At 42.0% G+C, this 27,310-nt stretch overlaps 1 protein-coding gene across 12 annotated transcripts in view; it reads left to right on the plus strand.

The window, feature by feature from the left end:
* Nucleotides 1–27,310, plus strand: part of Ttll5 (tubulin tyrosine ligase like 5) — a 219,707-nt gene that overhangs the window by 51,952 nt on the left and 140,445 nt on the right. For 11 of the 12 annotated variants that reach the window (XM_032908172.1, XM_032908171.1, XM_032908169.1 and 8 more), the window contains 7 exons: nt 260–367; nt 9,696–9,777; nt 11,586–11,647; nt 12,661–12,755; nt 19,905–20,018; nt 20,303–20,394; nt 27,180–27,242. In XM_032908172.1, coding sequence (XP_032764063.1) covers nt 260–367; nt 9,696–9,777; nt 11,586–11,647; nt 12,661–12,755; nt 19,905–20,018; nt 20,303–20,394; nt 27,180–27,242 — 616 coding nt within the window. Of the gene's footprint in view, nt 1–259; nt 368–9,695; nt 9,778–11,585; nt 11,648–12,660; nt 12,756–19,904; nt 20,019–20,302; nt 20,400–27,179; nt 27,243–27,310 lie in introns of those variants that run through there. The other variant, XM_032908180.1, reaches the window with a different exon arrangement.

Below are 27,310 nucleotides of genomic sequence, written 5' to 3' on the forward strand. Positions count from 1 at the left end.
GCATGGGGAAAGGGTGCTAGGAAAGTGAGAAGGAAGAAAAGGCTTGTTCTGCAGTCTGTACCTCTGTCACAGGCCACCTGCACCTGTGTCCATCTCTGCATGTGTGCCGACCCTGTAGCACCCATTCTGAAGACCACCATTTTGATGCTTTTTGAATGTGCACACCTGCTTTTATAATTGCACTGTAACCTGGAGTCTGCTTCTACTATTGCATGCATTATAGTGTTTCTGTTTTCATTACAAAAGATTGTTTTTGCAGCATTGATGGCCCATGTGGAAGACCTGATCATTAAGACAATAATCTCTGCTGAACTAGCTATCGCCACTGCCTGTAAAACCTTTGTTCCACACCGCAGCAGTTGTTTTGGTAAGGAGCTGCCAGATGCTTGTGTTTTGTGAGAAGGGTCTTGGGATCCTCAGCTAGTGGGGCATAGTGATTTCTATAGGAGTCAGGGGCACGTCCTGGGTTTGTTTTCTTAAGCTCACAGAGTAGATGCAAATTCTATCAAGAAGCCAGTGGTAGAGGTGGTGAGTTTTCATTGGAATCTCTGGGGGAATAACTCCCTTTCTGTGTAGGGAACAGGGATTGAAACTGAAGTGTGGGTCTCTCTGTCAGGATACACTCAGAAAAAGTTTGCAATAGGCTGTACAGGAATCCAGCCCTAACAAATATATTCCAGAGCTCTCTGGCTGCCAGACTGGGAACAGATCCAAGAAGCTCTGGCTGGTACCAGTGTGTGCTTTCTCCCATTTTCCGATGACTCCTCCTTTTTGTTTTCTTCTTCCTAGTGGGTTCTTCTCCCCCTCCTCTTCTTTCTCCTACTTGTTTTTCTCCCTTCTCTCCTCCCCTTCTGTTTCTTTTTGATAGTATGGAGAAAGTGTAACAAGCAGTTCACAACCTGGATCAGAAAACCCATGACCTCCTGACCTACTAACTGTGTCTGTCTGTCACACCAAGGTTGCCTATGTGCATGCCTGCTTTCTCCATGGATAGGAACTTAGCATTGACTACCTGTATGAAAGGCCATAAGGCCAGGTTGCCTCTGGGCACACGTTGGACCTTGGTTTAAAAAAAGCACACAGGGTTACTGATATAGCATTGCTAGTTAAAGTGTGGGATGGAGTGATATACAGTGAGAATGGGAGAGGGATCCCTTCCTTAGGGGCTGGAGGTGAAATAAAGAACATGGTTTATAGGCTTGTATAGCCTTGTATAGTCTTTTTGGTTGGGTATTTTTCAGAAAGTTGCTGTAATTTCCACTTTCTGGATTATGAATGGCAGCCATGAGGTATCTCCCTCCCGAGAGGACTGTGAAGATGCAGTGAGGTGATGCAAACAAAGAAAGCATCTGGCACCAGTCTCGCCTTGAAGCTATACTTCATAAAAATTACCTTTATTAATTTTTTAATTGACATTCTAATTCTTGGTCTCTTTAATGGATTATTGTAGCATGTATTTGACTGGTGCTCAAGTAGGGGAACTGTTGAGACTAAATAGAAGATGCAGATAAGTCAGGGTCTAAAATTGTAGAATAGAAGAAAAGGCTGCAGTGTCTTCTAACCCTGATCTTACGGAAGGGAAGTGCACCAGTGTGCACAGTTCTGTGTCTAGCTAGGACACCCTCCCGCCTGCCTTGCATTCTCTCATTCCCTCAAGACTCCCTTCACTCTCCTGCTTCTCTGAAGTCTTGCTGAGCACAGCACCCTGTCCTGTTACTGCCACATGTGCTCTATTCTGCTTTATGATACTTTCCTGTCTTATGCGTAGGTGCCGTCCCCAAAGTCTTTGAGTTTATCTTCTTGAGTTCTTAATAGTCTTCATGACTGCTTTCCCATCCCATCTGCTTATGTTAAGTCAGAGCTCCAGGCACCTTTTCCTAACTCCTTGCCTTTGTGTGTGTTTGATTTATCTCGTGGATGAACTACTACTTTTCTCCTGTTGTTTTACCTCACAGGTCACCAGCATCCTTCCAGGGAAAGCCAAGCATCACTTCTTTGGTGGTCTTTTTTTCTAATGCCCCTTGTAAAGGTCGACTCCCATCCTGAGGAGTACTCAGTCCCCAGTACTCTATTCATGTCTCTGCAATGTCTCTTGCCTGCCCTCTGGCATTATTTATGTGTGTGTTTCTCCTGGTTGAGTGGAAGCTCCTTGGTGATGGCTGTCACAGGGAATGTTGGGAAATGTTTGATAGATGAATGCTGGGTGCTTGTTCTCATTCTTCTTGGTGGCCTAGCAGTAGGCTTTGTGGTAGATCTGATGTGGTAAGGCCTGCAGTTCTAGAGTTGTCGTCTATTTGCTGTGGAGGCTAACAGAATTGACTCTACATGCTGTGAGCTTTCAAGATCAAAAGTTTCTTTTATACCCCTGCTTGCCTATGTTGGTAAATTTCTGATGGTCCTTGGTATAGAAAAAAAATCCTTTGTTCTAAGTAGCTAATCTTGAAGACTTTTCTGGGTATTTCTTTTCTGTATCATTCTCTATAACCTGATTGTTCGAAGCTTAGGAATGGGCTCTCAGAAATCAGTGTGAAAGAAGGGCAGCAACTCTCTCTGACTCAGAGAAACATCCCAAGACCCATCAGCCAGGGTCTCCTTTCCCCTTCCCTGCCTGGACCTAGCTCTAGTAAACTCAGGGCATCTGGAGTTTTTTAAGTTGTTGACCGTCTCTTGGCTTCTGTGGTTCTAATTCCTGTTAGCCTTGGGTTTCTGTGTGCTTCATTAACCTCTCCTGTGAGATAGGATTTTGTATATTTGTGTATATTGTGTGAATCTTTTTGTCTCCCTCTAACTCTTAGCCTCCCCTGGGGTTTGTGTTATAAGGAGCAAGCTTTGAATGTGTGTCAGAGTAGACAGGAATTGAGAGCTTCCTGGAAGTTTTTGTTTAAACAGAGTACTCATACTTTTAGGGGAAACAGAACGTAAGATGGGGTTCCCTGTATGCTTAGGTGGCCGTTTCTGGCCTTCCATTTGCAGATTACTGTCAGGAGATTCTGTCACTGGGATTTCTGTCCTGTGATTTTTCAGCCCCCTTGCCACCTGTACTGTCTCCAGATACCTTCAGCATTCCCAGTCAGCACTTTTTCTGCATATGTAACTCTTTCCTCTCTGGCTGTGTACAGAGCAGAGATTAATGTCGAGCAGTGCACGGTTTGTATTCTTAAAATCAGTTTTCCCTGGAATGTTGCTATATTCCTGTGCCTGCACTGTTAATACTACCTATACCTCAACCATAACAGACCATCTGAAGCTCAGTTATTTAATGCTAGTTTATAAACTTGGATATCCAGAAGGACCTTTGCGAGTGATTTGTCACAATACAGAAGTGGAGGCCCTAAGTGGTACCCTTTGTCTTGGGTCCTAGAACTTGTGAGTAAAAGAGCTTGAATAAAAGAGACGGGCTGAAACCAGGGACCTCTGAGGATGAATCTTGGCAATTTCCCATCTTGATCATAGGACTTCAATTATATGATTTTTGGATGCTTCCCCCAATAAAACCTGTTTCTAACAGTCAGATTTTACTGACTTTCAAGATTGTGAAAATGTGGTACAATTTGAACTAATAGGCTTCAATGGCAACTCTTTAAATATGCTAAGGAAATTGGCACTGTGAAATTACTGACTATGAGAGCAACTATTTTTGACCATTTGAAGAAAAACAGCCAAAAACAACAGGATGTTAGCTGTCTTTCAAAGACGTTGCTGCTGACAGTGGTTTAATCTTTGTTTGTGAGAATGGCTGAAGTGATGGGCTCTGATCCTGATCCTCTCTAGTGTGGGATCATGTGGACTAGGCACTGAACCCACTAGCTTAGTCTTGCTTTGATCAGAGACCCATGCCCTGTCTGCCGAGAACCAAGTATGTTCAGGATACCTCTCTTGAGTGAAGTCTGGTTTAGTTTTCTGTTACCTCTGCTCTTGACCATTTTTCAGGGTCAGGCCATGTTCTTTAAAAGGAAGGTGTCCATAAATGATTGTCAGAGGAATGGAAGGAGGTAGCATGCTTTCTCCATTTGCAAACCTCTCCACCAACAGTAAAAGAATGGAAGGCAGGGGCAGTGTTCAAGGTAAGCCCCTCTTCAGTTTACCCCTTGCTCCAGTTTAGACGGGGAGGGGCATTTGCTGTAGAAGGGGCATAGGTGCTAAGAGGCTACTGTTTTTCTTTAACAACATTGTAGGGACTCACTACCAACCATATATCATAAAAGCCTTGGTTATGAGAAGGGGAAAGACTCAGCAAGTTTAAGGAAGTTGTCTTGGGTCATGTGGCTAATAAATGACCAGGCCAAATTTGAGGCCAGATATCCGGCCATTTCTCCACCCACATAAAGATGACTGATGAGTCCAGTCCTTCTGGCATGCCTCCCTCCTGGACTCTCCTGTACTGTCCTGTAACGAGATCTCAGGAACAATGACATCATCTTTTCTAGCAGATGAGGCTTGGAAAGAGCACTGTTTCTGCTGAGTCCACAGTGCCCAATTCTAAACACTCCTTTCAGACCTAGCAATTGTAGGCATTAGCTAGATAGATGTCATAGTGATTCTGGGGAGGAGGTCAAAGGTCAGCACCAGGGCTCCCCTCTTACTAAGTTCATTCTCCAGAGGATCTTCCTCTACTTTTTTCAGAATTCTCTTTTGGACCCATTATAAAGACTTTCATTTTGCTTTTAAACTCAAATCCTAGGCTGAGGTGAAAACATTTTCATTACAGAAAAGCATCTTAGTGACAGTGGGCACTTTCCTAGTGCCAGCATTCCATAGCCTGGGACTGGGGCTTCAGTGGGCTCTTATTTCTGAGGGAGCTTAGTACACTGTCTCTTAAGTCTCCTTGAGACTTGTTTTCTACTACCCACCCATTTCTTCAAAAGTCATCTTTTATCATATTTTTTTCCTTAATTTGTCTTTAATAACTTTTTCTTAATGAGAATTTCTGTTTACTTTTGGCAAGTGGATCTTCTGTTACTGCTATGTCAGCTCTTCTTTTTGCAGTGAACTAAATAAATTTATTTTCTTTCTTAAAAAAATGAATTCTTGTTATTTTTACTGTGACTGGTAGCTTTGTTATGACTAAGTAGGTAGGCCAGGGGAGAACAGCTCTTTTTGGCTTCTACTTATACAAAAATTTTCTCTTTCCTCCTATTTGTGTGTCTGTGTTTGCATATGTGTGTGTCCTTGTGTGTTTATGTATGCACATCCAGTTGTGTTTATGTATGTACATCCATGTGTGTTTATGTACGTACATGTGTGTACAAGTATTTAAAACCCAGATATCAGTGTCTGGTGTCTTCCTTAGCTACTGTCCACCTTGCCTTTTATTATTATTGTTTTTTTTTTTTGAACAAGATCTTTCACTGAAATTGGAGTTCACTGCTTCAGCTCTCCATCAAGCCCCAGCTCTCCTTTGGTCTGTGACTTTCCAGTACAGAGGTCATAGGTGCATTCTCTCATGCCCGTCTTTTTATGTGGGTGCTGGGGCTTGAACTCAAGGTCTGGAAAAGCATTTTAACTGAGTCATCTCCCTTTCCCTTTGTTGTACATTTCCTAAATGTTTTTACTTATAGAGTAGATTATTTATGCCTTATGTTTCTATTCCTGTGATAAACACCATGACCAAAAGCAGCTTGGGAAAGAAAGGGTTTATGCAGCTTACACTTCCACACCACAGTCCATCACTGAGAGAAATCAATGCGAGGCAGGAACTGAAGCAGAAGCCATGAGGGAGCATTGTTTCCTGACCTGCATCCCTGTCCTGCTCAGCCTTCTTTCTTATACAACCCAGGAGCACCTCCGCAGGGGTGACACTGCCCCACATCAGTCACCAACCAAGAAAGTGACTACTGGCTTGCCCACAGACCAGTCTTTTGTGCCAACATTTTCTAAGTTGAGGCTCCCTCTTTCAAAATGACTTTAGCTTTTGACATGCTGGCAAACAAGTTGCTGGCAAATTAGCACACTTAATCTAACCTGGTAAATGCGATGCGGCCCTTACCCTCCAGAGAAGGAGAGACACAGATAGGAAGGGAGAAAAGCCAGTTCACATAGTCGAGAAACTGTAATGCTCTTGTGCTATGCAAGGGTTATCACCTGTTTGCTTAGGGGAGGGAGCCAGGGAAATCCACCCTAACAGAGGAATATGACATGCAGACTACAAAGTTAGTACAGGACCAGAATTCTCCCTCCTACACAGCATCTCCCAAACAGAAGCTCACCCCTCTCACACCACCCGCACCCAAAACCCCACTCCTTGACAGCCAGGACAATGGCTCAGGAAGTAAGAGATACATGGAGGTATTTACTTAGGAGAAACGAAACTTGATGTGTACACAGTTCCTACTCACAAATGCTGATACTGTATTTGTATTGGCCCCAAATTAGAAACAGCTAAAATACCTACCAACTGCTAAATGGATAAATTGTGGTATGTCCATGTTATGGAATACCAACTACTTTGGAGTTTAAAGGAATGAACTACACTTTTGACACATGTAACAGCATAGGTAAGTTTCAAAAGACAATACTATGTGAAAGAAACTACTCTAAAAGGACTATAGACTATACATAGTTCATTTATTTGACTTTTTGGAAAAGGAAATGACTAGGCAGAAATTCATTGGTGGTTGTTCGAATATTCGGAAAGGGAGGGTTGACCAGAGAGGCACCACTGTGCATCTGCGATAAGATCTTTCTGTATCATGATTGGGGTTGGGTTTACCCAGCCAGATGCTTTTCAAGGGTCACTTTAAAGGGGTGAATTTTATTATAAGTTATATACCTCTATATGTCTTCCTGACAGATGTACCTCAAAAATGTGGTAAATATAAGAAACTAGACAAAAATCATACACTGTATTATTTCCATTTATATGAAATTCTAGAATGGGTAGAACAAATTGATGATGGAAGTAATGGCTGTCAAGGATGAGTCAGGAATGAGCCATCAACCAGGAAGAGGCTTGAGGGGTCTTCCAGGGTGATGAAAGTGTTCTGTGTGTCCCTTGATATGAGTGTGGATTACATGGATGTAACCAATTCCAAGATTCATCAATCTGTATCTTTAAGACTCATCTACCTCATCATACCTAAATTATACCTTATAAAGGAATAGAAATGGTTGAATTACAGAGGAGGCAGCCCTCAGTGTCTTTGTTGAGCTGGATGCTTTTCAAGGGTTTGATCTGATACACAAACTATTTTTCACCTTACTCCCAACCACTGAGGCCAACCTTACTGAGGTGAGTTGGACCTGGCAGTCTGTTGCTGTCACACAGCAGCATGCATTGCTCCCCCAACTCTCATGTGACTATAGGTTCAGACCTGCTCTAAGCATAGTTGTATTGAGGCTTGGTTGACTCTGGAGCATGACACACTCCATAGGCCTTGTTATCCCGCCCAGCTTTATCACAGGAGTGAAAGTTAGTTTACTGCTATAAAAGCGATTTTTCTCACTGTCAGATATGTTTTTCTTTTCCCAGAACATTGTTTTTCAGACTTTTAGCCGAATGTGAGTTCTTGGAATTTGCCTCTGCTGCAGTGAAATGGTTAAGTATGACTGTTAAAATTCAGTGTGGAGTTTCAGTAGTGGCTCTCGTCAGCTGTGATCCATCTTACGTTGGTCTTCTTTTGTGGCTGGTTCTTTCCACATACCACATGTGCATCATCCATTGCTGCCATTGTGTTCTTCATGCTATTGCTAAGTATTATTTTATGAGATTGTTGAATCCTATGCTTCTGCTCCTAAAAATGGAAAGGGATGTTTTCTTGTATCAGATTCTGTATCTTGCATATGTAATGCTATGGGACTTGTAGATTATACATTGTTTTTCTGTTTCCCTTCCTTCCTTTGTTCCTTCTCTCATTTGCTTTTCCTATCCTTTTCTTTTTCTCCCTCCTCCTGTCCCTCCTTCCTTTCTTTCATTTGATGTGTAGCCCAAACTCAGGTTCAACTCATGATCTTCCTGCCTCAACCTCCCAAATACCGTGATCGCATATATGCCAACATACCTGTTGAGGGTTCCCCCTTTAAATGTCTTATTTAGAGCCATATGACAAAATCTTTTCTCAGATTAAGGAGAGGATTAGTGTGTCGTTGTTACTAAAGACTAGGAAAGCTATTGAAAAAAAAGCATGAATTTGTTACCAAAAGGAGCCAGTTTGAAGGTACTTCCTTTTTATATCTTAAAGTAAGTTTTGTATAGTTACATGAAAATGTATGAAACCCAAACTTTTATTCGTTTTTGATTGGTGTGTATGGTTTTAATTGGTTACTATGTAGGGTGACATATTCATGAAAATACTAGGCTGTCTAGGTCTAGATTAGTGCGGCAGAATATGCCTGTAGTCTCAGCACCTGGGGCTGTGTTAGGAGGATCAGGAGTTAGAGGTTGGCCCGGGCTACACAATAAGACCTTTCTCAGGTAAACAAATAAAGAAGAGTATGTGTATCTATTTGACTTATACAGTGGAAATAGGCTACAGCTTGTCTGAATATCCATTTATTGACAGTGACTTTTGAAAAGTTAGGGAGCCTGAAGGATGTCTTTTAGACTGAAGTGACACCCTCAAGCCATAGTGTAGTGTGGGGTCAGACTAGTTGCCAGGGTTTAAATCCTGTCCTAGGTTTCTTGGTCTGAATTATAGCTTTGGGCTTCTGTGTTCTAGACTATATGTTTCTAGCTTTTTTAAAAAAAGATTAAAGAGTAAAAAAAAAATTCTTGAAACAGGGAAATTTATGTTGGAGTAATTTTCTAGAAAGCCCTGTTTGTTTTTTTGCGTGTGGGCTTTGGGATTGCAGGGTTTTTTCGTGGAGAGGAGATGCAAGTGAGGGTTTATTGAGTGGCACTTGGTTTGATGGCAGGAGTGAGTGGGAATCTGAGTCTGGGTTTAGAGTGTGAATTCCGAGGGCTGCGTGCCACAGTCTTCCCTGTCATGAGGGTCACAGCAGTCATACTCGAGGGCTTCATGCTGGCCTCCCATTCTCGCAGCTCTACATTAAACTAGGGATTCTAGGAGAAGAGATGCCCGGTGGACATTAGCTTGCTTCTTGCCATAGCTGGAGAGGTAGAGGAAAAAAAATCAACAAAGAATCCAGAATCCATGGAAAGTTGACCTCTGACCCCTCCGTTCCTTGAGTAATACTAAGGATAGAAGACAGCCTGTCACAGCCTGCATTACCACTTGCCCATGTCTTCTGCATCCTTCTGAATGTTTTACTTTCTTCAAAAAGAAACTGAAACTGTAGGAGAGGGAAAGAGTAATCGTGCTTTACAGTTCGGAGCTGGGCTGCAGCACATGGTATTAAAGTTAAGAAAGTAGGAGGGGAGGATCCTGGAGCTGTGCCTTCCAGGGATGTTTCCCTTTTCTTAGTGTGGCGGGGAGGGGATAGAGGAGGCCAGCACAGAGCAAGCCCTATGTGGCTGGCATTGGTAACACATGTTCTTGCTTCCTTCCTCCCTCACTGTTTACCCTTAAGCGCATCGGGGTCTTGTGTGTTACGTCTCAGTGTGTAGAAGTCAGGAATAGATAGCATGTTGGGTTTTACTGTTTTCTTCTCATTATCTTTGGAGGAGACTAGTGTTTCTGGAACTTCATGTTCTTTGCTTCCTGCTTATGCTCAGTGAGTCTGGGCCTCAGATGGGAGTTGACTGACTCTATGTGATCTTTGCATGGAAAATGATCTTGCATGTTGTGTTATATTTCCAGAACTGTATGGCTTTGATGTGCTCATAGATAATACTCTGAAGCCATGGTTGTTGGAAGTGAATCTCTCTCCTTCTTTGGCCTGGTAAGTGGTTCTATCAACGAATGATAAGGATGAACCTGACACTGACACTAAAATATGTTCTGTTTTTTCGGAGGGGTCTCTTGTGGTAAAAGACTTTTACATGGTAATGACTAGACTTTTAAAAACAAGGTAGTTTATGGAATGTTATCAAAACCCTTGTGGGAGACAGAGACCCCTAACTTCCCAGCCATGTTTGGTTTTTTTTTTTTGTTTGTTTGTTTGTTTGTTTTGTTTTTTTAGGATAGTTCTTATTTTGATTTTTGACATTTCTTCAAAAATGATCAGATAAGATTGTGTCTTCTTACTTGCATTACTAAACCACTTGAAACACACACACACACACACACACACACACACACACACACACACACACACACATGAATAATGAGTTACTTCATTGGAAAGAGCAATAGTCTTGAGAAAATATTCTGCCAGACACCCCAAACTCAAACTAGGAACAAAGCGTCCTACTAATCAGAGAGCGTGGGTGTGAACGCAGTACCAAGCACTCGGTTTGCTCACTATCTGTGTGCACTAACGGCATCTCAGAGTTTCAGCCCACTCACCTGTACTCATCTCAGTAGCTCTGAAGTTAGAACAGCCAGGGCAGAACAAATTTAAAACAACAACTACTTCTCCATCCAAGCCAGATTATAAAGTTTTGCAGTCCTAAATACATTATTCTTGGGGAAGATAGAGTCCTTTAGAGGTGTTAACTGGGCCAGCACACCAGAGAAGAGTCTTTCGGCTCAGTTCTGTGGCCTCATGTTCATCTAAGGTTAATGTCTAAAACTTTTAAGAATCTTAGATTTAAAAAATACAAATCTGTTATTTAGAAGGGAAGAGGTATGCTTTTTAAACACCAAAGAAAACTGTGCTTATATCCACAGTGACAGAATTTCTATTAGCTATATGATTTTCTAAACAGAAAACCCTAGAGATTTCTGCTGGAGACCACCCAGCTGCTGGGCTTTTAAGGATGAGAGAGACTGGCCGAATGCCAAGTCATCAAATAAAGACATGCTGAGCACTTGGTGGAGTGGGGATTTGGCTCACCTTAGGTGTGAGGTGTGCCGCTGGGCAGTGTCTGTAGTCGTTAGCACTGCACTTCGTCAAGTCAGCCCTTTACAAACTGCCCAGTGAAATCCAGGAGCCCGTGTTAAACGTCCCAGAGGGACACAGTGGGGCCAGCAGCAAGAGTAGTGTGGTTCATGGAGGATCACCTAAGCTCTAGGATAGGCCTGTCCACACAAAGGCCTCTTGTTTTTGGTCCACACTGCTCCATATCCACATGAGTTCCTGCTTTCTTGTATGGTGAGATGTTGATAGGACTTGCTCGTATCTGTGTGCCCTATTTATAACCCTGTAAGCCTAAAGAGATTGGGTTAGCACAGAAAATGAAGACTTCCACTTCCTACAATGTCGTCTTGCATGTGAGTGAGTGAAGGGTGAAGTACTAACACATCGTTTGAAAGAGGAACACTCATACACCTTTAAGTACACTGACAGTCGGAGCCTCTGAATCCCACAGTGATCCCCTGCCTGCTCAAAACTTAAGTTGCAAAAAGATTCCATATGAGGGAATCAGTGTGTTGGTCCTAGGTCTGCCTAGCAGAGGGTGAGATTAGCACAAGGCTTGTATTTCTGGTATTTTCCATCCAGATTTCTCTCTTTCCTGTGGGTTTGATGTCCTGTATGTGTTCTTTCTCTGCCATTTGGAACTTTGCTGGACTGGGACCCGTGACAAGGCAGCTCTTCTCTTAACCTATGAAGTGATTGATTGCACTTTTCTCTCTCTGTTCTCTTAGTGACGCTCCTCTGGACCTAAAGATTAAAGCCAGTATGATCTCAGATATGTTCACTGTTGTAGGTGAGTAGCAGTGCGCTCTGAACTGGACTCTCACGAAAAATTAGCTAGAGCTTCCATTTGCCAGGCTCCGTAGGCGTTGCCAACTGGCAGTTCCTAAGCTATGCTGAATGTTTTGTACTAAAAAATTATATTTTCAGGGAAGTGTTTATATGTTTCTACTCCCCCTGGCTCCATCCTGTCCTGGGGCTGAACCACAACTAAGGCTGAGACCTGGGGCATGGGAATTATGAGCTGAGGCAGAGAATTAAGCAAAGAGCTGCAGAGAATAGATTTTCCTCTGAGCTGGGAAAATGAAACCCAGTGAAGAGGCCCTGTTACAAAGGAGACCGGCTGTATTTCTCCCTGACAGTCTCTGCTGGTTTCAACATGATCCCTTCTGCAGTGGTACAGCCAAAGCAGCCTGAGGGAGAAATCCCATTTTAAGTAGATAAGCCAGAACTTTGAAATGGAGATGGGCAGTCAGGTGGGTAGGATTCGGATTTGTTACTGGGTTTTAGAATTTCCCAAAAAATGACACAGTGAAATCCATCTGATGCGAACTAGTACTTGTACCAGCAGATGTTGTAGAGCTTAGCTACTCTCTTCGTTTTGGTTGAGAATCTAGTTCTTTTTAAGGAAGGAAGTGAAACCAGTGAAATGCAGTTTCTTAAATAATCATTGTAGAAATGAGCAGTAAGCCATCATCTGTATCACCAGGAGGTTGTAATAGGATAGCACACTTACTATTGTATTCTTCTGGTAAAAACATTTTCCTCCACTCACTATCCTGAAAGCTATTTTAAAAACACAACAACAAATTACTTTTCTTTATGACCAGGTATGTGTTTCAAAAAGATGATTTGGTCGTTTGTTTGAGAGTCATCAAAATGCCACGTCTGTGTCAATCAAGATTACATCTAGCTCCTCAGTCAGCATCATCTTCTTTAGGATGAGTCTAAAGATGCTTGACCCAAATCAGACAGGCTGGTTTCTTAGAAAAGGGTGGCTCTTAATACTGCTCATTCCCCATTCAGGATTTGTGTGCCAAGATCCTGCCCAGCGGGCATCCAGCCGGTCAATTTATCCCAGTTTTGAGTCTTCCAGGCGGAACCCTTTTCAGAAACCTCAGGTAAGCAAATTGAGGAGCATGAAGTCCAGAGAAGGCTTCCTGAGGAGTGGCAGCTTGTGGAAGTGAGAAGGCTGAAGCACTAGGGTTGTGAGGTCACTTAGGGCAGGAGAACTTGGGGATGCATTCAGCAGCCGCTGGTAGCTTATGCTTTCAACTGCTTCCCAACAACTTACACCTTGTTTTTATTCTACCTTTTCTCTTTCTACTACCTTTCCTTCTCTCTTTCAAACTCACTATTTCTCCTCTCAGATTGACATGCTCATAAACAAGGCTAATGGGAACCTGCTAATTCTTAATTAAGCATGACAAGGTTTTTTTCTAATCTGCAGACTGGTTTTATAAAGGTGATCCACTGAAGCAGTGTGTCATCTCTCCTCTCTGAAGGAACCCTCAGTGGTCATGAGTTCTGATCAAAGCTAAAAATAAATACCCAGAGAAGCTGCTGAGTTAAGATCATCATTTGGCCAAATACCGCTCCAGTCTCTGCACTGTGGTTTGGGGTCTGCTCATTCCTTTGCTTCATCAGCCTGCATGCTTGAGTAATGTTACTTAGTGTTCTCTTCTTAGGGTAGTCCTATCAACATCTCACCATACAAGAAAGCAAGAACCCATGTGGATATTAGAGCAGTGTGGACCAAAACCAAGAGGCCTTTGTGTAGAAAGGCCTACCCTAGCTTCTAAAGAAGCTCCACCTGCCTCCTTCCTCTCCATCGGGTTTGATTCCCTGGCAATTCAGGCTCTGGTGTTGTCTCCTATAGGCCGGCCTGGCTTCAAGGAGCTTTAGTGCTATCTCCCCACAAGTGCCTTGTTTTCATCACACTGTTCTGTATTCCTTCACTTGTGGCCTTTAAATTGTCCTGTGCTTCTCTGCATTTCCTTCTCTCCTTCCTTTTCCATCACTCTTTCCTCCATTTCTCCTCTCCATTCTCCTTCTCCCAACCTCTTTTCTTCCATACTTTCTCTTTGACCCTGATCTCCTGTAGAGCGCTGCTGTCTCAGATATTAATATTGATTTAATATTGAAACAGGGTCTTCACAGTTAGACCTCTCAGACCTGCAGGCAGCTAATGTAAAGAAGGACAGTAAAGGCAGGCTCAACACAGTAATGTAAGAGGGTGACTGGAGCCCCCAAAACAGGTGGCAGGCTGATAGGTATGGTAGTTGATCACTACCATACTCCAGTGTGGGCCAGTGGTGCTGAGAGCCTCCTGCTGTCAAGAGAAATCAGAAATTGTGGGGGTTATTTTAATTTGTTTTTGTTTTAAATATCGACAACTAGCTCATTCAAAACCAAACCAAACCACTGCAAGCCAAACTTAACATGTCTTTGAGCTAGAGTTACCTATCTGTGAGCCCTGCTCTGAGAGGACTCCCCGGATGCTGGTGTGCTATGGAACAGGGTGAACTATATTGTAAGAGGTATTGTCTCAGATTAGAATTATAACCAGGCATCAGAGTCATACTTGCTCAGAGCATCATCACAGATGAAAGGGATTTTTGTAATTTTTGAGAAGAAAGGTAGAGAATTATTAACCTGGCTCTAATGAGAACTTCGGCAGTCACATTCCCGCATTAACTGTTCTCTGCAAAGCATCCCTGGGAAGAACCGCAGACTTAAAGCTGGGAATGTTTGTTAAAGCTCTGATATAATTTCTTCCAGGCTTTTCTTCTAGGGATAATAGCATTCCAATCTTGAAAGAATGGGTCCCTTGTCTTACCTTGCTGGTCAGCTTTTATTGGCAAATCTTTGCAAATCATCAAGAATTTACCCAATGTTTGTTTCCTGGTGGACAGTAGCTTGTCATCTGTTAGCGACCTCAGGATGCCATCCATAAAGACCTGTGGAGGAGCTCTGCACTGTATGAAACAGGACTGTCAGGCAGACTGGGCCTTTTGTATCTGACAGTGCTGAGAAGTTGAAGTCAGAACACAAAGAATAACCATAAAGCAATATTGGAGAAAAATGCTCTCACTTTTCAGCCAAGGGCAGGACTCTTGCGTGTGGTCTGTGCTCTATAATATCTTAGATGCAGGAGATGGAGAATCAGGCCTGTTAGGAGAAGGTAAGGCTTCATTTCATTTTTTGTCTCTTAGAGCTTCCAGTTTTTGCCTAAGTCCAGTCAACAAAAATCACACAGGTAAGTTGTGAGTATTGGGGACATGACTCAGTTTTATTCCCCACTTCTCAAAGACAAAGCCTTTAGCTGTGGGCTTTCATGGTACATACATTGTGCACCTGCTTTTTGTATAGTTTGAAAACACAAAATAGAATGCATGGAAAGAAATGTATCAATATCTTCTTAGTTATAGATCATGAGAGTAGAGGCCGCAGTAACTGAGGACTCTCAGTTCCTGAGGGGAATTACGCTGTGGTAAAGGCAGTTGGGTTGAAATGATGAACAGATTATCCATCCTTTTACACAAAATATTCCAGAAAGAAGATACTACAGTTCACAAGGAGTTCTTGTCTGGTTCCAGTTCCCTAGGAGACTTACTGCTCCCAGCAGCGTAGTGTTAGCGCTCTCCTCACACAGAGTGTTGGGCCTGTTCGAATCTTTTCACAGGTGATACTTGATCTATTTGTGACTGAATTTAGGAACCTGTTGTGAATGTTGTGACTTTTAAAAATAAAAACAAATGTGTTTTGGCACAATCAACCTTTGCTCGTTTACTGTCCCTGTAAGCAGTTTTTAAAATTGACTGCCATTTTCTTGTGTGTTGCTGAGTTTGGGGCTCTGGTGCCTTTTGCTGCGATGGGTTAAAACTAGAATTCACCGGTGCCTTTCCAGCTGATGCCCAGGAGGGAATCCTGCTGCAGTTATGCTGACACTTGTCTTCTCTGGTGCAGTCAGTGGTACGCTGGCAGCCTGCGTGGTAACTTTCTGAGCTTCTGCTTCCAATAAAGTGATTTATATGGCGAGCAAAGTCCTCAGGGTATCTAGTGTCATGCTTGATAACTGCTCATGTGGTAATGTGCACTTCAGTGTCATGATGGCAGAATCAGAAACTGCCGAACGTGACAGTTCATGTTTAGTAATCGTCTGTTATTTGCTGTTTGTAGCAAAACCCCAAACCAACCAACCAACCAACCAACCAACCAAAGAGCCTCAATTCTAAATAGCCCTTGAACTAATTCTTATGAGAGCAGGGAGCCATCCCATGGCCTTCTGGTTTGGTTCACTGTCTTTGTGTGGAATTCCAGTCTTAGTTCCTTGTATCAGTTTCAGTTCCTTTACCTGGAGCTGCATTGCTTTTGTTACTTGGAATTTTGGTGTGTGTGTGTGTGTGTGTGTGTGTGTGTGTGTGTGTGTGTGTTTGGTTTTTGTAGTCTTGGTTAGCCAGGTTCTTCTCCAGCTATGTATTTAAACTTGCCTACGTGCTGTGAAGCCTTCCTGGCTTTATTGAGCCTGGTTTGAACTGGTTTGAATGTTGGATTCTCTGACTTTTTCTCTCTTTGCCACTGTAGTTCTAGAAATGAAGCCCTCAGTGTCTCCCAAATTCATATCAGAACTAAGGAGCTGTCAGGAGAGGAAGGAAAGAGTCGATGTTTCTGTGGCTGACGGATTATGAAGTCTCTAGTACTATTTCTTCTGTGTGCCTTTTCTTTTCGACTACTACCTCCATGTATCATTTCTTCCCTTGAATGTCTGTAGTTCCCAGTTCACCTTCTGGAAAATGAGCTCTGTGGTTGTGATGGTGTGTGGAATGCAAGCGGACTTGAGAATGAGAGAGACCTGGATTCAAGGTCAGTCCCTGCCAGTGCCCAGCTGCTAGACTGCAGTGGGGTTCTCATGTCCCTGGGACAAATACACGCATATGTGGAAGCTAGAGCATGTTTAGCAGTGTCTTAACATGGTTTGCCCTCAGAGGGCCTGGCTTCCTTCACGTGTCTGAGTCTTCTCGGCCTGGTATTACTTAGCGTTCATCAGCCCATAGTTATGCTCTGCACGTGTCACCACCCACAGTGGTTTATTTATTTGCTTCTCTTGTCAGGTAGTGAAGAGTCCAAATAATGCTTCAGTGATACGTCTTGATGAATTGCCACTTATATGGTGCTCTGCTTATATTTTTTTTTTTTTTTTTTTTCGGAGCTGGGGACCGAACCCAGGGCCTTGCGCTTCCTAGGCAAGCGCTCTACCACTGAGCTAAATCCCCAACCCCGCTCTGCTTATATTTTTACACTTTGCGGTTTTCACGATATATTCTATTTGTTATCTTGTGGCAACAATTCCCTGAGTGGAAATAAAATTTAAATATAGTATTAAATTTTCATCTGATCTCCTTGTAACAGAAGGCTGCTTAACTTACTGTATTTTTGTCTTTATTTCAAAGTGTGCTTGTGATTAACGTTATCCCATCTTTTGGTTCAGTCTACCAATATTTAATGATATGTGATTCTTTTTTATTTCTTTCATTTGATAGTATTGATTCATTTTAGTTTTTTGTGTTTACCTTTATTTTCTCAGCAGCCAGTCACAATACTTAGGAGTTGGAAGTTTCTAGCTTCCTTTGCTCTTACTTTTGAGTTCCAAACTTTGTATATAAAATTGTGCATTTTCATGATTTACATTTGCTCTTTGTCTCATATTTTCTGTGCCTCAATTATGGTATCATTTAGGGCAGTTCACCTTTATTCTGAGTCTCCAATTAGTGAGGTTTTTGTCAACCTTTGTCAGGCTGAGAGGAATCACCACTTTTTTTTTTAATGTTTTTATTCTTTTAAATTAATTTCTACCTGGAAAAGACATCTTTAATTACTTTATTTTTTAATATTTATTTATTTATTTATTTATTTATTTATTTATTTATTTATTATAAGTATACTGTTGCTGTCTTCAGATACACCAGAAAAGGGCATCAGATCTCATTACAGATGGTTGTGAGCCACCATGTGGTTGCTGGGAATTGAACTCAGGACCTCTGGAAGAGCAGTCAGTGCTCTTAACTGCTGAGCCATCTCTCCAGCCTGAATCACTACTCATTGTTTGAGTCAGGGCACATGTTCCTTTGTCTCAGCTATTTTACATTCTTAAGTTCTCAGTTGGTTCCTCCTTAAACAATAATGCTGAGATATGTCAACATTTCTTCTCTGCGTAGATTCTAAATGTAAAGTTGTGTTTATGTTCATTTGAGAGAGCTGTGGTGTATGTTGCATGGCAAAATTTTTACCAGATATTAATTTGAAGTTTAAAATGTATGCACTTGATGGTGTAAATAACTCCTCATCTCCAGAAGCGATGGCCTGTCAATTCATTGGAGCCTTGTTTCTAGTAGAGCCAGCCTATTGGAGTATGTCATTTATTATTTCTACCTCTCCTATTGTAGCAGAAGGACTCTAAGTTAAAACCACAGGATGGCTGTTTTTACTTAAAAGTGGTTTGTTTGTTTGGTAATAGGACAAAATAAGGACCTTTCTCATGCTAGACAAGCACTTTACCAGTGACCCCTTCCCAGCCCTGCCTTGATTTGATATTTGTAGTACTTTAACAGATTAATCTGATTATTATTATTATTATTATTTCTTCTTCTTTTTCTTCCTCTTCTCCTCCTCCTCTCCTTCTTCTCTTCTTCTTTCTCCTCCTCTTCCTCCTCCTCCTTTTCCCCTTCCTTCTTCTCTTCCTCCTTCCCATCTTCCTCATCCTCCTCTTCTTTTTTTCCTCCTCTTCCACTTCCCCTTCTTTCTTCCCCCTTCTCCTCTTTCTTTTTCTTTTTAGGCTTGCTTTGGTCTCCTAGTGTGCTATGACACTCCAAAACATTGATTTCTCTCTCCTAATCTCTCTCTGTCTTCTTGCTCATTGTCTGTAGTTCGAGTCACACTTTCCTTTATATTACCTCAAACTACCCAGCCTGAAGTGCTGCCTGTCATTGCCCTGAGTCACAGCACACAGGAGCCAGGGCCAGAGTGGGATGTGGGTAAGAACAGCATCATGCATGCACAGGGGTATAGGTCTTGGAAGTGATTGTAGAGAAACTTAGAGTTTTGGGGTGCTAATTAATTGTTGATAGGAATGCCATTAAGTTAGTGCTAAGACAGTGCTATCTCAGCATTCAGGACCCAGTGATAGTGAAAACCATGCTAAAAGAAGCAAAGGTGGAAATCCTCATTAGGTGGTATTACTACTGGCTCATTCTGTGCTCCTCAACATACAGTGATGTGTCCCTGCAAGCTCTGCTAGGAATCGGCACCCTTCAGGACTTTACCAACCCTCATAGCAAAGGTTGCCTTACATGACAATCTGTCCAGGCAGATGATGAAAGTGTTCACTTGCATGCAGTCACATGTCTTACGTTGTATTACTTGAGATGACTTTAGAGAACCCTTAACTGGCAGGTGTGGTGACACACACCCATTGAGTTAGTGCTCAGAAGGCAAGGCAGGAGCATCGACTTTCAAAGTTTACAAAATTCCCATCTGAATCTTTAAATTCTCCCTTTAACATGTTGATTCCAGAAAATACTATTGTTCACTTTATTCCCAGAGACTGAAGAAAATTAAAATGCTTCCCAAAATTCTTCTGCAGTTTTAAATTCTGAACATAGGGACTGTATGCCAGCACAACCACTCACCTGTTTAATAACTATATATTGATTTACTTCTCCAGATGCTGAAGACACCACAGTAAATGCTCGATAAATAAATGTTGGTTTGATGATTTTTTTCATTATTTAGGTAGCTTATCATGGAGTTTTTTCTCATTATAAAAATCTAGTTTTTATAACTTCTATGGTAGTTTTGTAAATGAGTGTATAATTAGTTTCCTTGTATTCAAAGGGAAAACTGTAGCACTATAATATGTTTCTAGGTTACTTTAGGAGAAAATTCGTTTCTTACAGTTCTAGTAGCTGGGATATTTAAGACCAAGATTCCAGGTCAGGAGTGGTGCTGCACATCTTTATTTCCAGCACTGGGGAGGCAGAGGCCAGTGAGATCTGTGAGCGCAGGCCAGCTGTTGGAGGCAGTTTGCTACTGTTTCTCTTGACTTCTAGTCACTGGCTTTTCTGTTTCCTGGGGTTTGGGGTTAAGTGATTCGTTGTAAATATTGGGCTATAGATTTGAGTTTCTCCAGGTTTGAACGGTGCTGATGCTGAGGGAACAAGTCAGGGGAAGATACTTGCTCCCCTCAACCTTGCTTTGCTCTTTTCCCCTAGCGCTCCCGTCCACTCTCTGCCAGTGATGCAGAAATGAAAAACCTTGTGGCCTCAGCCCGGGAGAAGGTACCGGGGAAGTTAGGCGGTTCTGTGCTTGGTCTGTCAATGGAGGAGGTAAAGATTATTTCATTTCAGGCCTTTGTGGGTTAACACAGGGCTTGGTGCGAACTAGTGAGTGGCTCATAATACTTGTGAATAACTTGTGTCTTACCCTGAGTGGAGAAAGATATTAGATAGGAAAAATTTCTCCTCAAAAACACCCTAAATGTTATTAATTCTCCACATATGCTGTTGTTGTTTTCTTCCTGTGTAACCTGCTTTTGCCTTTTAGCTACGCGGATTTCAGGTTTCAAAGTAGGTACTCTTTATCTTATTCTGTTCTCTCTTCCTCTGCCTAGATCAAAGTTTTACGGAGGGTGAAGGAGGAGAATGATCGGAGAGGAGGATTCATTCGCATATTTCCTACATCTGAGACATGGGAAATATATGGGTGAGGTGACTGACTACCTTTTGTTTTCCTAAAGTTATACCTCAGGTCTATAGGATTGGTTTGATTGTGAGTCAATTACCATTCCAATGTGGTGTCTTTCTTTATTTAAAATTATAATTAATCCACAAACCAGGCATGAATGTGCATGCTTATAATTTCCAGAGGCAGGAGGTTCATTCTCTGTATATAGTAGATTCAAGGCCTCCTGGGCCTTCTTGAGACTCAGTCTTCAAAGAGAGGGTAAAAGAGACAAATCACAGATATCAACAAATCCAAGAACATGGCCATCAATGGTAATAATCCACCTATGTATTGAGGCCCCTCCCATTTTTAATAACCCGCCTCCCTGTTAACCATTCTTTGCCCTTAATTTTTGTTTTCTTTTGTTTGCTTATTTTTTTAGAGATAGTGTTTCTCTGTGTGTAGCCCTGGCCATTCAGGAACTCTGTAGACCAGGCTAGACTCCAACTCAGAGATCCCCCTGACTCTGCCTCCCAAGTGCTGGGATCAAAGGTATGTGCCACCGGGCATGGCTGGCTTATTTTTTGGAACAGTATTTTTGAGGTTCATGTGTGCTATCACATGAAACAATGGCCCACTCTTTACTCCTGTGTACTGTTTGACTGCGTGACTAGATCACAATTTTTATCCATTCTCCTACTGTGGGCCAGGTGTGTCCAGTGTTTGGCTGCTGGGAAGAAAACCCTGAGAGTATCCTTGTGTGCCTTTAAAATGACATTTGTCCTGGGTAAATTCCTAGAGCAGAGTTTGCTAAGTCATTGCCCAGTGGTGATATAATTTTACATTTGTATCGAAGGTGTTGGAATGCTTTGGTTGACCATTTCACCTTAGGCAGATTAGCACGTCTCTGTGCTTGAACGATGTTCTATGAGTGACAGCCATACTGAGCATTTGCAGTGGACATTTCTGTTTTTATCACTGTGCTCTAAAAGACTGATATGTTTGCTACAAGTTCTTTCTTGGATACATATATGTATATACATGTACATATGCATATATGCATGTGTCTAGATAATATTTCCTCCAAGCTTGGGAATGGTTTGTTCATGTTTTAAGAGTAGGTTTTGTAAAACTTAGATACCTTATTCCTAAAAAATATTTGCTATTTTCTGTGGTGCAAAAGTCTTTTTCTTTGATGTTTATTGATTTAGTCTTTGCATTAGGTCTGTAGTATGTTGTATGAGCTAAGTGGCGAGTGTATACTTTTCCAGCCAGGTCCCTCTTGAGTGACTCCACACATCTGATGGTTGTGTTTGGTTTCCATCTGTTTAAAATGCTTTCTCATTTCCCTGGTCATTTTCTTTTCAGGTTATCTAGATGTGTGTTTATTTTCAGACATTTGGGGTTTTCCTAGAGATCATTTAGCTACTGTTTTTTAAGTTTAGTTCTGTTGAGGTCAGAGAATATAATTTGTAAAACTCGCATCTGAAAAGGTACTGAGATTTCTTATGTGGCTCATTGTGTCAGGTATAAAGTGTATGTGGACCAGGTCTCTCCCTGTGGCTGTGTAGGTTGCCCCTGAAGGGCCCATCAGGTCACAGGCGATAGTGCTGTGTTTCAGCCCCTGACCACAGTTGTTACTGGGTCAGTGGTCCTAGGTCCCTCACCCTCCCTCCTCTCTTCAGTCTTCCTGCGCTCTGCAGCTGTGGCCAGTGCTGCGGACGCCCTCTCCCCGGGCTTCCGCACTAGGAAGTGTTGTGTTCCTCAGAACACTTGCTCTCCTTTGTTTTTTCTTTTAATTCTGAAGCTTACTTAGTGTGACTTAATGTACTCCACGCCAGCGTTAATGACTAGTATTTTTTTGTTGCTTTGTCTTACGATTTAAAGGAAAAAACTGATTTTATCTTTCTTGTACTTGGTGATGTTTAGAGATTGGAATGGCCAAAGCTCACAGTTACTTTTGTGGTAAAAATACCTAAAATTCCTCCTGCTTTGCAAGACTATTGTTACCTGTGGTCACTGTGCTGTATAATAGATCATAACCGTTTTTCTCCTCCCTAACTACTCCAGACCCTTGATAGCTATCACCAGTCTGCTTTCCACTAGTGTGATGTCGCCCGTCATCTTAGATAGCACTTAATAAGAGAGATACTGCAGCACTGGTTTCTCTGTGCCAGGCTCACTTCATGTTTCTGACCTCCAAGCTCATTGATGTTGTGGAAGATGACAAGGTGTTGGTCTCTCTATGGCATAACAATATTCTATAGCGTATGAACCACGTATTCTTTATCCATTCCGTCCCTGATGGAAGACTTAGCTTGATTCTGTATTCTGTTAGCAGTGTTTCAGTAAGTGTGGGGACACACAGGTACCTGGTACTGGATCACTTGGTGGTTCTCGTTGGTGATTGTGAGGGATTTCATGCTGCTTTCTATGGTGGTCGTTTGCGTTCCTCACAGTACATCTGAAGGCTCCTTCTCTTTTTCTGCCTCCTTGCTGGCTCCTTTTCTCCTTTCTCTTTGTTTCTCTTTGGGGCACTTGGGGTATAGCACTCTTATCTTTGGGATGGGTGTTACTCGACTTAGGTCAATAGTCTTTTAGTCTTTTTAACATGCCTTAAATTTAGTGTGCTAAGGATTTTTGCATTTACAGTAAAGGTTTTTCTGTCTGGCTTTCTGTTTATTTGCAGCCTTCCCTCTCCTCCCCCTTTCCCTTTTCTTTTCTTTACTTCTTCTTTTGTGGTGTCTTTGGTTTTGCTATTAGGATAATGCTGACCTTGTAAAACGAGTTTAGAAGTATTCGCTTCTGATTTTTTTATCTATGTTTTTTGTGATTGTTTGAGATTTAATATTAGTGAAGATGTTAATGTGAAGAAGCCAGGTTCTAGGCTTCTCCTCCTCCTTTTTTTTTTTTTTTTTTTTTAACAATTCTTTATTACTGATTTGATCTCTTTTCTGTTTATTCATCTGTTCCGGTTTTTATTTGTCCATAATTTAATCTTGATATATGGTATATGCACAGGACATTACTCATTTCTTCTAGATTATCAATTTGTTGGCATGTAAATGTTTATAGTGGTGCCTTATGATCTTTAGGATTAAAAATCATATGTGTGGGGTTGGGGATTTAGCTCAGTGGTAGAGCGCTTGCCTAGCATGCGCAAGGCCCTGGGTTCGGTCCCCAGCTCCGGAAAAAAAAAAAAAAAAGAACCAAAAAAAAAAAAATCATATGTGTTTGTTTGTATGTCTCTCTGTGAGTATGTACATGTGAATGCAGGTGCTATAGAGGCTAAAAGGAGGGCTTTGGATCTCCTACAGCTAGAGTTACAGATGATGTAAGTTGCCTGACGCAGGTGCTAGGAACCAAGCTGGACTTCTCTATAAAAGTGCTCTTATCTGTTGGTCCATTTCTTCAGTTTCAGCATCCTGACCACCACCCCTTCTTCTAAGACAGGGACTCATGTATCCTAAGTGGGCCTCAAACTCGATATATATAAACATATGCATATGCCAAGGATGACCTTGAAGTTCTCATCCTTCTGCTACTACCTCCTTGTCGATGGAATTATAGGTTTGAGCTGCTGTGCCCAGTTTATATAGTACTGGGGATGGACTCCAGAGCTGGGTGCATACTCTGCGAGGCAAAGACTCCCAACAGAAGCTTATGCCAACCATGATCCTTCGCATCTCTGTTAGCCAGTAACATCCTGCTGGTTATGGTGATGGTGGTGGTGATCGTGGTTACTGTTGTCTACCTCTTTGTCTTTTTTATTTTTTTGAATCTTCTTTATTTTTTCCATACTCTAGCTAGAGGTTTATTGATATTATCTTTTAAAAGCATCATCTTGGGGCTGGAGAAATGGCTCTGCAGTTAAGAGCATTTGTTGTTCTTACAGAGAACCCAGATGGTGGTTCACAGCCATCTGTAACTTGAATTGGGGATGGTGGTGGGGATCTAGTGCCCTCTTTTGACCTTCATGGTCATGAAGCATGTGTGTGATGGACATACATACATATAGGTAAGATACACATAAAATAAAAAGAATAAATTTATAAAGATTTAAAAACCAGATTCTTGCTAGTTACGAAGAGGACGGGCTTCTGAGGGAAGGATGGAAGGTAAGAGGTTAGCAGAGGGGAGGTATGACCGCAGTGCACTGTGCACATGCATGAAGCTGTTATAAAGTAAACTCAAGCAAAACGACAAAGCACATCAAGTAATTAAAGAAAGCAAACCACTGCATAGGTTTTTTGTATTGTTTACCTACTTTTCTTTGTCTGTGTCATTTATGTCATCTTTTAGCTAACAAGTTATCTTTCCTCTCTGCTATTTCTCCAGTGACCATATATTTTAATTATTGCAATGCGATCTTCAAATACTGTACTATTTCATGTATAATATGGGGTCTTTACAACCATTTCTATCCTTCCTGTGTTATTGTTAGTATGTATTTTGCTATAATCCCACAGTGCTACATTGTTACTTTTGCTGGAAGAGTCAGTTATAAGGAGCTTTAAGTCTTGTGTTTATACATACTGTCATTTTCCATATTCTTCACTACACATGTATCAGGTTTGCATCTGAAGAATCTCTTTCAGGATTTGATGGATTTGTGCAGCTCTGATGGTAACAACTTCGCCACTTCTGGTTCTCTACAGAAACATCTCTACAGATGTTTTTGTTTCAACAGTTGAAAGATTTTCTTGACAAGTTGTAGAACTTGTGCTTATTCTTTTTTTTCTTCTTTTTTTGGTTTTGGTTTTGGTTTTCAAGACAGGGCTTCTCTGTGTAGGCCTGGCTATCCTGGAATTCATTCTATAGTCCATGCTGGCCTCAAACTCCCAGAGATAGATCCTTCCATTTCTGCCTCCAGGGTGCTGGGGTTAAAGGTGGGCTCCACCATGCCAGCTTGTGTTACTCTTTGTTAGTGCAGTGCCATCCCCACCTTCAGCTTACTTCTGAGGGTGTGGGTCTAGATTGTGTAAATGTGCATGTGGATAGATGTGTTTCCACACGTGTGTCCCACTATGCAGAGGCCAGTGACCAATGTCAGGTGTCTTTCTTGGTGGCTCTCCACCTTATTTTATCAGTATATTATGGGAGGAGCCAGGGGTTTGTATATGGCACACAAGCATGGCAGCAACTGCCTTCACATACTGGGCCATCGCTGATCTGTTTGTATCTGAGAAGGGCCTCTCCCTGATGGGGCTTTTCAGCTTGGCAGGCTGCCTGGACAAGGAATCTAGGTGTCTGTTTCCACACATGCAGCACTGGCAGTACAGATGTGCACCACTACACCAGGATTTTTATACAGTTGCTGGGAAGCCACACTCAGGCCCTCACGTTTACACGACAGTCACTTTACCGACTGAGCCAACTCTGTAGCCCCAAGACTGTTTTCTGAAGCACCTCATCATTATTTTGGGATTTTCCCCTCATTGACAGCCTGCTCCTCTTCAGTTCATTGCTCTGAAAATTCTAGCTTTGCATTTTAGACACCGTTGGTCTCCCCCGAATCCCCCTGTAGGCATGCTCTGGAAACACCTGTTAGGAAGGAAAGCAGAGAGGTTGTAAGAGTTAATAATGTTGTTTTTCACTAATAGGAATCACTCCTTGTCCCACCATTTGTTTAATGACTGAAAACAGTTGTTTCTATATTATGTACACTTTTCTGACTGTTTGTGCCAGGAGAACAGGGTCTGCAGCAGTTCTTCTCTTGTGTGTAGAAACAGAATTGTTTGTTTCATTGGTTTTAAACATTTTCCAGACAGAAAATGTGTGCTCCATGTAATCCTGCTCTTTTCACTAAGTGCTGCCTTACGAGGATTCATGTAGCTGCAACTCATTCCCGTAAACACCCCCTTTCCCTTTTAAACTGTGTGTTGGAACTACTATTGGTTTCACAGTCTTTTGTTGATAGACATGGGACTTCTTTCTGGTCTGTAACTCTCAAAGACAGCTATGCCGTTGGCATTCTTGAATGTCCTGGGTCTCCTGGGTGTGTATCTAGGAATGAATTGCATCATGCAGCTTTTCTGGAAGAGGTATTCTCAGAGACAGCATGTGATATATCTCTGGGGAAGAGCAGGCAGATGAGACAAGGAAACCTGTAGACTCACAATGATCCTATTAAGGAAGGTTTTGCGCAGCAGTGTGGGGACATAGCAGCCATTGTGCTGGGAAGGCTTCCATTTAGAGACAAAGGATGGGTGGGAGATGTGGGATGAAAAAGCTCCTAGGAGACATTTTCTGACTGGTCTTGCAGAATCACCATTCAACAGCTGTGTGGGGAACATAGGAATGAATTGGTGACACAGAGTATCCATTTTCTGAAAGAATTGGTGACACACAGTATCCATTTTCTGAACGTTTGCCCACTGCTGTAAACAGCATGGAAGCTCCCACTTTGGGAAGAGTTGGACTGAAAATCTCCCATTTCTCTCTCTCTCCCCCCCCCTCCAGTTTCTGCTATCGTCTCACCTGTACATAAGATTTCTTAGTGGTGGTTGTTTAACCTTTCATTATGCCATTCTGAATGTAGCATATCCCCTCTTACTAATCTAAGGAATTCTGTTTCTATGTTAAATCATCTTCTTTATCCCTTTTTTTTTTCTTTATTGCAGCAGGGTAGACTTGAGCAGCTTCCTTACTCTTATTCTTACTCAATCATTTATCATTTTAATGTGAACATTCATCTCCTCCGTTGGCACTTTAGAAACAGTGCATAAGCAGTTTATTTTGTGCTTGGGTTGTGGTTTTATTTCTACATTTTCCCTCTTGAATGAAACTTAAGAAATAATTTGGTTTCTTTCTTTGTCCTTCAGGTCCTACCTTGAACACAAAACCTCCATGAACTACATGCTGGCAACACGCCTATTCCAGGACAGGTAGGAATTTGCTCAGCTTAAATATTTAGAACTAGATCGCAAAGCCTAAGAGAAAACACATGTAAATG

The sequence above is a fragment of the Rattus rattus genome, chromosome 7, assembly GCF_011064425.1.
Source record: "Rattus rattus isolate New Zealand chromosome 7, Rrattus_CSIRO_v1, whole genome shotgun sequence".
NCBI classification, from domain to species: domain Eukaryota; kingdom Metazoa; phylum Chordata; class Mammalia; order Rodentia; family Muridae; genus Rattus; species Rattus rattus.